General features: G+C 51.1%; 1 protein-coding gene across 9 annotated transcripts in view; it reads left to right on the plus strand.

Annotated features, from left to right (window-relative positions):
* Positions 1-12,663, plus strand: part of MTMR1 (myotubularin related protein 1) — a 67,386-nt gene extending 54,723 nt beyond the window's left edge. For 6 of the 9 annotated variants that reach the window (XM_057539131.1, XM_057539135.1, XM_057539133.1 and 3 more), the window contains 3 exons: positions 901-1,014; positions 5,098-5,274; positions 12,274-12,663. In XM_057539131.1, the coding sequence (XP_057395114.1) occupies positions 901-1,014; positions 5,098-5,274; positions 12,274-12,540 (558 nt within the window). In that variant the 3' untranslated portion in view covers positions 12,541-12,663. Of the gene's footprint in view, positions 1-900; positions 1,015-5,097; positions 5,275-10,603 lie in introns of all 9 variants that reach the window. The other 3 variants (XM_057539137.1, XM_057539136.1, XM_057539138.1) reach the window with 1 other exon arrangement.
* The last annotated feature ends 518 nt before the right edge of the window (positions 12,664-13,181 follow it).

Here is a 13,181-nt window from a genome sequence, read left to right on the forward strand (position 1 = left end):
TCACGGCTACTAAATGTCAGCTACTGGCTAGAACGTCACGGCAATGGTAATTCTGTGCTGGAATTTTGCTAGCCCCATTAAGAATTACCTGAAACAGCAACTGAGAGGATCGTGTGGTTTTCCTCCTTATTCTGTTAATATAGCGAATTACAATAATAGTTTTTTGGTTTTTTTTTTTTTGGTAACCTTGATCTTCAAATCTTAAACCAGCCTTGCATTCCTGAGACAAACCCCACTTGGTCATGTGGTGTTACCCCTTTTACATTGTATATTGCCAGGTTCAGTGTGCTTACATATTGGTAAGAATTTGGGGATGTATGTCCATGGAGTTGTCTCTGTGGGAAGGTTTTTAATTTCGAGTTGTTTGTTTAACAGAAAAGGACTTTCTATTTCTTCTTCAGTCACTTACCTGGGAATCCCCCTCCCTTCTCCGTGACTCAGAATGTGCTTCCCCAAGGGAAGCTGGGACGGTAGTAGGACTTGTCTCATTGGTTTCCATTCTGAGCTGGGGTGGGGTGTGGTTATCCCAGTCCTGTGCTCCTGGCTGTTGCCAATGTCTACAAACAGCTGGGTCGTATATTTTGTCCAGCTCTCTAGTTGTTTCTGGCAGAAGGGTGAATGCAGGCTGTTCTGTCATCGTGGCAAGAAGTGGAAGCTCTATAAGCTTTCTTAGGCGCTGAAAAGTACAACAGTTTTTGTTGCTTCAGGTTGTTTCTCAGCCAGATCTATAAGCTTGGCCCGGAAACTAGAGACAATTAAGTTCTATATGGCCTCAGATTTCCTTTTAATCTTTGGCTATATTCCAAGTTGTAGCTTAGCTGTCTTTCAAAAAAAAGTTAGTACCAGTTTGTTTTAGAAATTGAACTTTAAAACTAAACCTTATTTCTCTCTCCATTTAAGTTTCCTTCAGCATTCGAGTTTAATGAACTATTCTTGATTACAATTTTGGATCACCTTTATAGCTGTCTCTTTGGGACTTTCTTGTGCAACTGTGAACAGCAGCGACTGAAAGAGGTAAGTGTATTATAGCCTCTGGCTTTCCTGATTGCTCGAGTGCCTTTCCCATTAAGTGCCACTGCAGAAGGGGGACTGAATGGAGAGGGGACTTGGGTCTCGCCCTGCTGCTGTCTGTAAATGGAGGGGTTGCACGAAATGCCCTCCCAGGGTTCACCAGCCCCAGCGCATGTGTCTAATCTTCCAGCTGAGTTGACGAAAGCCCCTTCCTTTACGGGTGCTGGGGCCCAGGGAGCCCACAGCTCCCTGAGGTCTCCAGGGTCAGGACTAGACTCTGGACCCCCTAATCTCCAAAATGCTATGATCCTGCTTGTCTGTCTCTGTGCTCTTGGGCAGAAGGGTACTGGGAGACCGTGGACAAGGAAGTCTGTAGATGAGCCCAAACCTCTCCCGAGGTAGCAAGCTCAACTTTGTTTCCATCAAGCTGATAAAGGAGCAGTTACCAAGCTTCTCTGTTAGATTTACCTCTTCCTTTTCTCCTCACTTTGGGATAAAAGACAGAAATGATCAAAAGTGAGGAAGCATTGGGGGAAGGCAGCTTAAAGAGTGTCCTCTGGTTCATAGAAAAGGACTTCTGCCAGCGGGTTTAGTGTGCTAGAACATTCGAGAACTTAGGAGAAAACGGCAGGCCCCCAGAGCCCACCTCCCTCTCTCTCAGTGCACAGCTAACCACTCCCTCACCCCATGCCCTCTCTGGTTCTCCCCCACCTCGCTGGCCTTCCCTGCTCAGTCTCTTTCCTTTTAACCCATCTCTAAACTTGGAGTCGCCCGGGCCCGGGTCCTCTTCTTGTTCTCTCTCTAGGTAACTTCATCTGTCTTGGGGATCCAAATGCTGTTTTCCTCTTCCTCCCCCACCCTTTTGCATCCCACTCAGTGGCACCTCTGCCCATCTAGGTGCTAAGGCCACATACATACATAGGGGCCATCTTCAATCCCTCCCTCGCCCTCACCTCAGCTGCCACGTTCAGTCCCTCAGTGAGTACTGCCAGCCCTGTCCCCAGGATGGATTTGTAATCTGGCCACCCCTCACTACTCCGCCACGACAAGCCTAGTTGAAGCCTACCCAGCCCACAGTCTCGCATCTGGAACTAAGGCAGCTGCCCAGAAACGAGCATTTCTGACCTCCAGGGAATCCAAGCATAGCGACCAGGGCAGCGCTCCCAAACTTCAAACTTCAGACCGGTCACGTGCCTCTCCTCTGCTTGAAACCTCCCTGTGGCTTCCCACTGTGATCGGGGTCAAGTCCACATTCCTGAGGGCCCAGTGTAATGGGGCCCTGTTAACCTCCTAATGAAGAAAAAGAATTTAAATGAGTGAATTTTATGGTATGTGACTTATCTCAGTAAAGCTGTTTTTAAAGAAAACGTCAACAGAACAATATGATTCATATGTAGAATTTAAATCCTTGTGGTCTTATCTTTTTTTTAAATCAAAATGTACTCTAAAAAATCAGCTCTCTTGAGATGCAATTTACATACCATACAATTAACCCTTTTAAAGTGGACTGTTCAGTGGTTTTTAATATATTCAGGGTGCAACCATCACCACCATCTAATTTCATAAAATTCTCATCACCCCAAAAAGAAATCCCATACCCGTTAGCAGTCACTCCCCATTCCTCCCTCTGCCCAGCCCCCGGCAACCACTAATCTACTTTCCGTCTCTATGAATTCACCTCTTCTGGACATTTTGTATAAATAGAATCATACAGTTATTTGTCCTCCTGTGTCTGGCTTATTTCACTAAGCATACTGTTTTCAAGGTTCATCCATGTTTAGCATATACCAGTGTGTCATTCCTTTTTCATGACTGAATAATATTCCATTGTATGGACAGACCACAATTTGTTTATCTAGTCATCAGCAGATGGACATTTGGGTTGTTTCTACTTTGGGCTCTTATGAATACTGCTGCTGTGAACATTCATGTTCAAGGTTTTGTGAGGACATATGCTTTCACTTCTCTTGGGGAGACACCTAGGAGTCCAATTGCTGGGTCATATGGTAGCTCTATGTTTAACCCTTTGAGGAACCACCAGACTGTTTTCCAAAGCAGTTGCAATATTTAACATTTTTACCAGCAATGTCTTAGGGTCCAATTTTCTTCACATCTTTGTAGACACTTGTTATTGTTTATCTTTTTGATTCTAGCCATCCCAGTTGGGTGTGAAGTGATATTTCATTGTGATTTTCGTGTGCATTTCTCTGAGGACTGATGATGCTGAGCATCGCTTCATGTGCTTATTGGCCATCTGTATATGTCTGTGGACAAATGTTTATTCAGAGCCTTTGCCCATTTTTATTTGGGTTATCTTGTTATTATTGAGTGAAAGAGTTCCTTATGTATTCTTTACATATATAAGTCCCTTATCAGATATGATTTGCAAATATTTTCTTCCATTCTGTGCACTGTGTTTTCACTTCTTTGATGGTGTCATTTGAAACACACATCTTTAATTTTGATATAGTCCAACTTATCTGGGGTTTTTTTGTTGTTATTTTTGCTTGTGCTTTTGTTGTCATATCTAAGAAACCATTGCCTAACTCAAGGTCATGAAAATTTAAGCCTGTGTTTTCTTCTAAGAGTTTTTAGCTCTTTTTTTTTTTTTAAAAAACATCTTTATTGGAGTATAATTGCTTTACAATGGTGTGTTAGTTTCTGCTTTATAACAAAGTGAATCAGTTATACATATACATATGTTCCCATATCTCTTCCCTCTTGCATCTCCCTCCCTCCCACCCTCCCTATCCCACCCCTCTAGGTGGTCACAAAGCACCGAGCTGATCTCCCTGTGCTATGCGGCTGCTTCCCCCTAGCTAGCTATTTTACATTTGGTAGTGTATATATGTCCATGACACTCTCTCACCCTGTCACATCTCACCCCTCCTCCTCCCCATATCCTCAAGTCCATTCTCTAGTAGGTCTGTGTCTTTATTCCCGTCTTGCCACTAGGTTCTTCATGACCTTTTATATGTTTAGGCCTATTGTCCATTTTGAGTTACTTTTTGTATGTGGTGTGAGGTAACGGTTCAACTTCATTTTTTTGCATGTGGTTATCTAGTTGTCTCAGCACTGTTTGTTGAAAACATTGTCTTTCTCCCATTGAATTTTCTTGGCATCCTTGTTGAAAATCAGTTGACCATAAATGTGAAGGTTCATTTCTGTACTCTCTAGTCTTTTTCATTGATGTATATGTCTGTCTATCCATCCTATGCCAGTACCACCTGTATTGATTACTGCAACTTCGTAGTAAGTCTTGAAATTGGGAAGTGTGAGACTTCCAAATTTGTTCTTTTTTCCCAAGATTGTTTGGCTATTTGGGGTCCCTTGAATTATTGCTGGTGTTTCTCTTGTAAATATAAAATATAAAATATGAAAAGATCCTAATCTCTTGTGTCTAGATAACTTGGGGAGAAGTCAGCTGTCTTGGGAGCAGCAGAATGGTGGAAAACACTCCTGGCCTCACCGTTTTCTCACTTTGGCTTTGTACTTGATCCATGTTTAATGTCTGTCTGCCCCATCATGCCTGTGGGTTTGGGTGTCTGCATTCCAATGAGCAATGCAAAGTTACAGTGTACTGTAAAATGGGGAGGTGGGGATCTATAATTTAATGATATATTCTCTATATAAGGCTTCTTCAGCCTGCCACCCCACAGGTTTCCCCCCAGATAGCCATGATTTTCCAGTGAAAGGAATCTTATCTGTAAATTCTACCTATGGTCCTTAATATTAAGGGTCACACAAGCAAGGTGCAAAAAAGAATAAAAAATGTATTTGTTAAATACGGGCCCCATCATCCTGGGATTGTTAGAAAGTTCTAATTCTGCCTTCAAACAGACACAGTCGCCAGATGTCATCTGACTCAGCAATACGTTTTTCTAGGACAGTAACTGGTTTGTTTTGGGGTCATCCCAGCACGAGGCCGTGCGTGCAGAGGGATGGGGTGGGACTTAGTAAATGTTCCTGATTTTTATCAGTTGAACCCGCTTCATTGTTCAAGTCCTTTTCTCCACGTGGTACAAATTCTTGAGGCTATGAAGGAAAGTTGAATTTATTTCAATGTATTCCTTTTTTGTTTTTCAGGATGTATATACAAAGACTATATCTTTATGGTCTTATATCAATAGCCAGCTGGATGAATTTTCTAATCCCTTCTTTGTGAATTATGAAAACCACGTCCTATATCCTGTTACTAGTCTGAGTCATTTGGAATTATGGGTAAACTATTACGTGCGATGGAATCCACGAATGAGGCCTCAGGTACCTTTTTTTCTTTTCAAAAAAAGCATATCTTTCTGCCCAAGGAAACATGGTGGTGTAGAATTATGTGAAGGTACACAGCTGATGAAGTGTTGTAAATTACTGCATTTGTCAGTCCTTCCGATGACTCGACTTGGTCACAGCTTACAGACTCTGGTAGCACAACAGAAAGAGGGCACGTGCCGAGTCACACACAGAGCACGCACCCCCTTGAGGAAGCGGTCGTTTCCCCCTCCCTTTTCACTGTAACATCTGCTGAGATTGAAGAAATATTACAGAACAGTGCACAGCAGGGCCAGGCAGCCGAGCTGTGGTCGCCCTTGGTGTTCGGTGGCTGAACTCTTCCAGCCGGGTGGCTGGGATGTGGTGGGTGTGGGTGAGGAGAACAAGGCAGCCAGCCCTCACCTCCACGGGCAGATGGCTTTCTACTGAGGGTTCTGGGCTTTTTTTTTTTAAGTTGAATTGTCTTCGGGTTTACTGGCTGTGCACCAGGAGCATGTCTCCAGGGCCCAGTTTGACCTCATCACTTCTGTCGGCCCCAGGTGTGCAGATATGCCTTTCCTCTCTGCCCTCCTCCTGCTTGGTCCCTCCCTCTTGCTCTGTGCCTTCAGAGTCTCTCCAGGCATGTTTCATCTGTCTCCTTCTGCGTGGGCAGCCGTGACAAAGTCCCACAGACTGGGTGGGTCAAACAACAGAAATGTATTGTCCCCCAGTTCTGGAGGCCGGAAGTCCAAAATCAAGGCGTCTCAGGGTTGGTTCCTTCTGGGGGCCGTGAGGGCAGGATCTGTTCCAGGCCTCTTTCCTTGGCTTGTAGACGGCCATCTGCTCCCTGTGCCTTTTTTTTTTTTTAAAGTTTCATTTAAAAAAAAAAATTTTATTTATTTATTTTTGGCTGTATTGGGTCTTCGTTTCTGTGCGAGGGCTTTCTCTAGTTGCGGCAAGCGGGGGCCACTCTTCATCGTGGTGCGCGGGCCTCTCACTATCGTGGCCCCTCCCGTCGCGGGGCACAGGCTCCAGTCGCGCAAGCTCAGTAGTTGTGGCTCACGGGCCTAGTTGCTCCGCGGCATGTGGGATCTTCCCAGACCAGGGCTCGAACCCGTGTCCCATGCATTGGCAGGCAGATTCTCAACCACTGCGCCACCAGGGAAGCCCTCCCTGTGCCTTTTCACATCATCTTCCCTCTATGTGTATCTGTGTCCAGATTTCCCCTTTTCATAGGGACACCAGTCATACTGGATTAGGGCCACCCTACTGACCTCATTTTAATCTCATTACCTCTGTAAAGACTCTCTCTGCAAATAAGGTCACATTCTTTGGTACTGAGGGTTGGAATTTCAACTTACGAAATTTAGGGGGGGACACCTGTAATAGTCCCCAAGCCCCACTAACCATGGGGAGGACTGAACTGTTCATGTCCCTCTCAGTTGCGTGGCATGTGAACGTGGACAGGGCCGTCACTTCACTAACCTTCCCTCCATGCTAGAAGTTCGCTTGCTGTAGCCTCGGCTTCGGGCTCCGTCCTGACAGTGCAGCCTGCCGCCTGGGGCACCACTTCCTGCTTGTGCGCGGCTCACCACTCACCTCGCCTCGCCTCGCCACTCGCCTCCTCTTTCCCTTACTCTCTTTCCTTGCTCTGTCCACCAGTTCCGTGAAGCTTCAGCTATGGAAGCCCTTTCATCCTCTAACCCTCTGAGTTGGCTGCGCTGCCCTGGAGACCTGAGGACTGTCCTCCAGAGCGTCACTATCAGGGCCTGTTCAGCACAGCACTTGTCCTCCTCCCGGAGCAGCCCCTGAACCGGGCCTCCCGTCGCCCCCCACCCATGCCCCCGTCTCCTGGCCTGCGATGGATGCCACATCCCGCCAGGGGCCCCTCAAACCCTCTGACCCCAGAACGCTTTCCCTGCCCTCGGCCTCACACCATGCCGACAGGGGACGCTCAGAGAACCTTTTCTTATGAAACCTTCCCTGACCTGACCCGCCCCTGCACTTACTCTGAGGGCCCAGCTTCTGTCACCGCATACGAGGCAAATGTCTAACGCGGGCATGGGGCCACTAGCTGCTTCCCGCGTTGAAGTGGCCAGGGCAGCGGGCACGTCCACACCGGCACGGACATGCTGGGCGCCAGCAGGGCCAGAGCACGTTTCTACCTACTGAACACCAGGGTTCTGGATTTAATGTGTGTTTTGAGTAGCAAAAATGCCAACTTTCAGGAGTTGTAAAATGTTCCCTTTATTGAACAACATCTGAAGTTGAGGCACAGTCTCAGCTCTTTTCCCATGAAACCAAACAACAGTATACAGTTAGGCAACTTCTTTGGTCAGTGGTCAGTATTCGAAATACAGGTTTTCAGTTTCGTGGCCAGTATGCCATCATCAGTCACTAATTTCAGGCGTCCTGTGCTCACGCCTGTACCGACGAGCACCCCTCCTGTTAGTTCCATGGCATCTGGAAAGTTAATTGGCCGTGGCCTTCAAAAAGCCACCTCACGAGCATGGTCCCCAAACCTGTCCCCTTCCCTCTTGTGAGTAACCCACGCGTCTTGTGACCCTGGACTCGTGCAGCCAAAGTCAGTCCCGCGACGGCCCCTTTGGCGCCTGGCGGCCTCCTGTCACCCGCCCCGCCCCCCCAGGCCTCTGGGTCTGTCATCTCAGCTCCCGGATTCCCTTCTCCGGGCCACAGGGACAAGGTGGTGTTCATCGCCATTTCCCTCTCCTCTTAGATTTGGCATTCTGCAAGGCTGGCCCCTGACACAAGCGCTGTTATGAGATTGAATCACCCCCACACGAGCTCCTGGCGCAGCGCTCTGCCCTGACCCGGCGCCCTGACCCGGCTCGTGGTCTTAGGCTGCCAAATCCAGGGCCCCTGGAGCGCTGCTTTCCAGTCTTGAGTCGCTTAGGCACCCAAGCCTTCTGGCAGCTCCTTCCTACGTGGTGTGTTGTTAGAAATACACCAGGGCTGAGGTCTCCTACCGCCCCCGCCCCCCTCCCCCACCCGGCTTCCTCTGCTGGCGCTACCAGCCTGGCCCTGTGCTGGTCACGAACTTGGTGAGGACAGGGCCCAACTCCTTCTTCAAGCCTGCATGCTGCACGCTCCTCTGTTCTCGAGAGCACGCGAGTTCGTACTCGTCTGAGCGCACTCAGCTCAGGACGATCGTGAGAAGCACTGGCATCGCTGCTCTGGGATGAGGCTCTCGGGGGCGCCCCGGCCAGGGCCAGACGCTGACCCTGGCAGTGAGTCAGTGCCCACTGCGCAGAAGGTCCCCAGCCTCCTGAGACCTCGCAGGGGTGCGAGTGGCAAACGGATCCCTACAGAGCCCGGGACAGTGCTTGGAGGGCTCAGGGGGTGGTCTAGCTTTGTGCGTCCCCCCTGCATCTTCAGGTGAGGACTTGATCGCAGGGGCTGTGGGCCACCGCAGCTTTGCAGGAGGCTCACGGTAGCAGCGCAGCAGCGGGGCCTGGCCAGGGGATCAGCGTGAAGGCTGGTGTCCAGTGATGGGGCAGGGAGCCGGGCTGGGCAGAGCAGAGGCGGGGGCAGGAAAGAAAGGCAGGGGCACAAGGCGGCTGGCCTCTTTGAGGAGGAGGAGGGGCTAGGATAGCTGCCTGGAGGGGGCCGCCTGGGCCTCCATCAGAGGATGGCTGTGTGGGGACTCTTGTGGCGTTTTGTGTCACACATGCTAGCGCTGGGCGACTGGGCATTTTCTCTAACAAGCATGCCTTTGATCTATTGTAAATGAAGATAACGTGTGACAAAAGATAAGGCTACGTGGAGGCTAAGCTGAGAGTCTCGGGCCTGGGTGGGTGTGAAGTCACGTGTCACCTGTATGGCCCGCCTCTCTGACCCCAGGGCCTGGCTGTTGGTAATGGTAGCTTGATCGCAAAGCGACTGGAATCAAGTCCCACAAAACGGGAAAATACCCAGTAGGTCTGAGGCTAAGAGGGGAGCTGTTGCCCACCTCCCAGTGGCCTCTCCTTGTTTGGGGGCGTTTGCCATGGGCCTCCCCCACTGCCGCCCCCTCTCTCTTCCCTGGGGGGCTGAAGTCAGGAGTGTGTTCTGAGCCTCTTCTGGGCGGGTTACCGGGCACCCTCGCGCGTCGCGGACACCTGGCCGCCGCCCCTGCCTTGTCTGGCTCTGTCGTCCCTGTCCCTCTGCCCCTCATCCCTCGCATGCGCTCACCTCTCTGGTCGCTCGCTCTCGGGTCTCGCGTCTCTCTCACCTGTCTCCTACCTTCCCTCTTCGTCCACTGGGGTGCTCACCACTGGCACCCCTGATGGGATGGCTCCCAGACTTCGTGGGGAGGTCATGATGAAACACGCAGGCGTGGTAGGAGTGCAGAGTCTCCAAAAGGCCCCCGCCCAGAGCAAGTGCCCTTCCAGCCTGTCCCTGTAGCATGAAGCCCAGCCTGTGAGCGAAAAGGGTCGGGGGATGGTGCCCCAGGCAGAAGGGACAGCACACGTGTGGCATCTTCCAAAACCTGGAAGGTTCGGGAATGCAGGAGGGGAGAAGAGGCAGGACTTGGTGAGGGCTGACCAGGGGAGGCAGGCTGGGGTCAGACCACACAGGGCCTTGAAGCCAAGGTCAGGATCTTACCTGCAGGCCTGCAGGAGGAAGCCAGTGGAGGCTGTTCATGGCGTCCCGGAGCCTGGCCGGGGCTCAGGGCCCAGGCTGGTGGCTGCTGCCCCTTCGCCCCTCAGGCGGCGACTTCCCTCCCCGGTCTGCTTCACTCCACGAGGGCAATGCCAGCTCTGGGCTGTCTGGGCTGCGGCAGGTGCCCAAGGCAGCTTGCGAACTGAGCGCGGGAGGGAGTGGGCGCTGTGGCCAGAAGAGTCGGGCTGGAAGGCTGGGAGGCCCCACAGCCCGGGAGCACCGTTCTCATCTCCGTGCTCCGCGCATCGACGGGTGCAGGAATCGGCTGAGGCGGGGGGCGGCGCTGGCGTGGCCGGCACAGGCTTTGTGAACAGGGACGGGAGCCAGTGGCCTGGGCCCCTCCCCCGGCACTGCCCCCTCCAGGGCCTTCTGCCCGCGCCCGTCCAGGCTGATGAAGACACGCGGCTGCGAAGTGCAGGAAGTGCTGGTTTAACAGCAGGGTTTTCAGTCAGCAGCGCGACGTACAGAGATGCAGAAACGGAGGTGCAGGGGGTGTGCAGGGCCACGGCCATCGATGCTGCTGGGTGGTGGCCTCAGCCGAGGGAGCACCCACTGGGGAGGACGGCCAGGCCACGGCTCGTGGGGAGGGGCCCCTGTGCCCGCGGCGGTGAGGGCGAGGGGTGGGAGGCGGGGGCCGGGCTGGGGAGCGGCGGGAGGCGGCGCTGACCCGCGTCTCTGCCTGCAGACGCCCATCCACCAGAACCTCAAGGAGCTGCTGGCCGTCCGCGCGGAGCTGCAGAAGCGGGTGGAGGACCTGCAGCGGGAGGTGGCCGCGCGCGCCTCAGCCTCGTCTGAGCGGGGCTCCTCACCGTCACACTCGGTCACGCCCGTGCACACGTCGGTCTGAGGCCGCTGTCCCTGCAGCCCGGGCGGGGCACCTGCGACTTGTCCGATTAAGGCCCGTGCCTGCCGCGTCTCAACGGCGCTTTCCACCAGTGACCGACCGTGTGCTAGGTGACAGCATAAGTGCTGTTGTGTCGTCAACACCCTTTTCCCTCCTGCCACCGCCTTCCCAGGGCCGAGTGGGGGACACTCGAGCGAGCGGAACGCAGGGCTCAGGCTCAAGGTGGGGAATCCTCGTGAAAAGCCACCCCGCTCCCCTAGAGGCCCCGTGGCAGCCCCGTGGCTCCTTCCAGCTCTCCGCTCCCCCTCCAGGGCTTTTCAGTTAACTCTGTGCGGGGGGAAGACAGGCCGTCACCGTCTTCCCCAGGGCCTCCTCGCACCAGGGGTCCTCCGGTACCACTTCCTATTGTGTACATATAAGGTATTTTTAAAAAAGAGAAACATGCCTTTATTTTCCTACGTCCTTTTTTTATGTTTAGACTAGTCACCCAAGGAGGCATCTGCTTGACGGGACTGGGTGAGGAATTTTCAAACCAAGCTCATGCTAACTTTGACGTGGTACATTTGAAGCACAATTTGAATGTGGCCACTTAAGGCCACGTGTTCCGTCCTCACCCGACTCTGGGACCTGCCACTTCCTACTGCTGACAGCTCTCTGTCACAGCGGGTCTGCTCTCGCCTGTTATCTGCTGTCTGAAATAATCGTTCTCGTTTTATCGAGATCCCTTCAACTCGGTTTATTCCCGTCACTGCATGTCGGTATTTTAAAGCAACCACTGCGCTATGACTTCAGATGCCGAAAGCAGAGCACTCGCCTCCCTCCGTTTCCTCATCTCAGAGCCACTCGGGCCTCTCCTCCCCATCTCACACCTTCACTCACCGGCTGGGCTCTGGGACTCCATCAGTCTGGGCAGGAATTAATTGACCGTCAGCTGGTTCATCCACTAGAGCTCTGAGCTGCTCCGCGTGGCGCCTCATGCAGAATCTTGCACATTTGGGCCCCACCCTCCTCCTTCTGGTGCCCAGGGCCGCGCCCATTCCTGCCAGCCCCGCCTGGGACCCCAGCGCTGCAGGAATTAAGCTGGCCTTTGAGTTGGGGGAGCTCATCGGGTCAGACCTGCATGCAACTGCCTTGTAGTATCTGGTTGGTTTCAAATTCCTGGATGCTACCCAGAGCCCTACACAGCGACCTGATTTTTGACAACATCATTCTTAAAGGTTTCTTACACTCAACTACTTAGAGAGGAGATGGTTTCAACTTGGACCCTTCTGATTCTTATAGAAAATTATCTGGTATCTATAAGGTATCAAATATTTATTCGAGGTAATTTGATAACCTAAAATCAATTCTCCATTTTTATCATCTGGGGGATTTGCTTCTAAACTGTGTTTTAATTGACATAACTTTTGATTCATGCTTCCCACATAGCTGAAACCTTATTTATGAAGGGATAAACTGGATTATTCATTGACATACTGATTTTTTAAAATGGGGACCCATTTCTTCCCCAGAAATATCACATAATCCCCAGCTGCACTAAGACTGCCAACCTTGGTGTGGGCTGGAGGCGGCTTTTGACAGAGCCAGCGAAGCCAAGTGGGCCATCCTTGCCAATGTCAGCATCCTGGGCCCTAGGAGGACCCCTAGAGGCTCCCATTCGGTTTGAAAGCAGCACAACAGATCATTTTCCTTTGTGTGTTCCTAGCACAGAACTGTTTCTAAAACAACTTGAAGTACAGTTTTGTTACCTAAGCACTTATTTTTTCGGTTTTATTTAAGTGTACTAGAATGTAAAACCTTTATGGTTCAGATTTTTAAAGACTGGTGCAGTATTTTATTTGCGTCATCTGATGCACTGTATTTCAATCTGTAATTAAAATAATGTTTGCTCCGTGGTCTCATTTTTTGTTGTCCTTTTAAGTTTTTTTTTGGTGATTTTTTCCCTTGTGGAAAATTAGTAAACATTCAATACACGTCATTTTATTATATGCCAAGCACAGTTAGTGCATGTAAAGTACCCTTACGTGATTTAATTCATTTACTAAGTTGTAAGTGCAATTTATCATAAGACTTGAGTGTTTTGGCTGAAATGGGTAACTATTCTGATTTTAAAATCTGAAACGCCCCTGCACCTTAACCTTGAGAAAATGCTGAAGATGTGAGGAAAGGACTGGACCCCCTGAGAGGCAGGTGTGGCCCCGAGGAAGCAAGGACAGCTTTCCAGCCCATGAGTCCTAGCTCTTAAGTGGGACAGACTTCTGAGAAGCCCTGGGGTCCCCCTCCCCCCGCTCCGGAGTCTCCGGAGGGAATGCTGGCCTTTACGGGGCTATAAGAGGCCTGGACGAAACCACGCCGGCCCCTGCGGCTCACCCTTCTTCTAAGGCCTGGTGTCCCTTTCCTTCTCCACACAGCAGTCACT

Source organism: Balaenoptera acutorostrata, chromosome X (genome assembly GCF_949987535.1).
Source record: "Balaenoptera acutorostrata chromosome X, mBalAcu1.1, whole genome shotgun sequence".
Classification (NCBI taxonomy): domain Eukaryota; kingdom Metazoa; phylum Chordata; class Mammalia; order Artiodactyla; family Balaenopteridae; genus Balaenoptera; species Balaenoptera acutorostrata.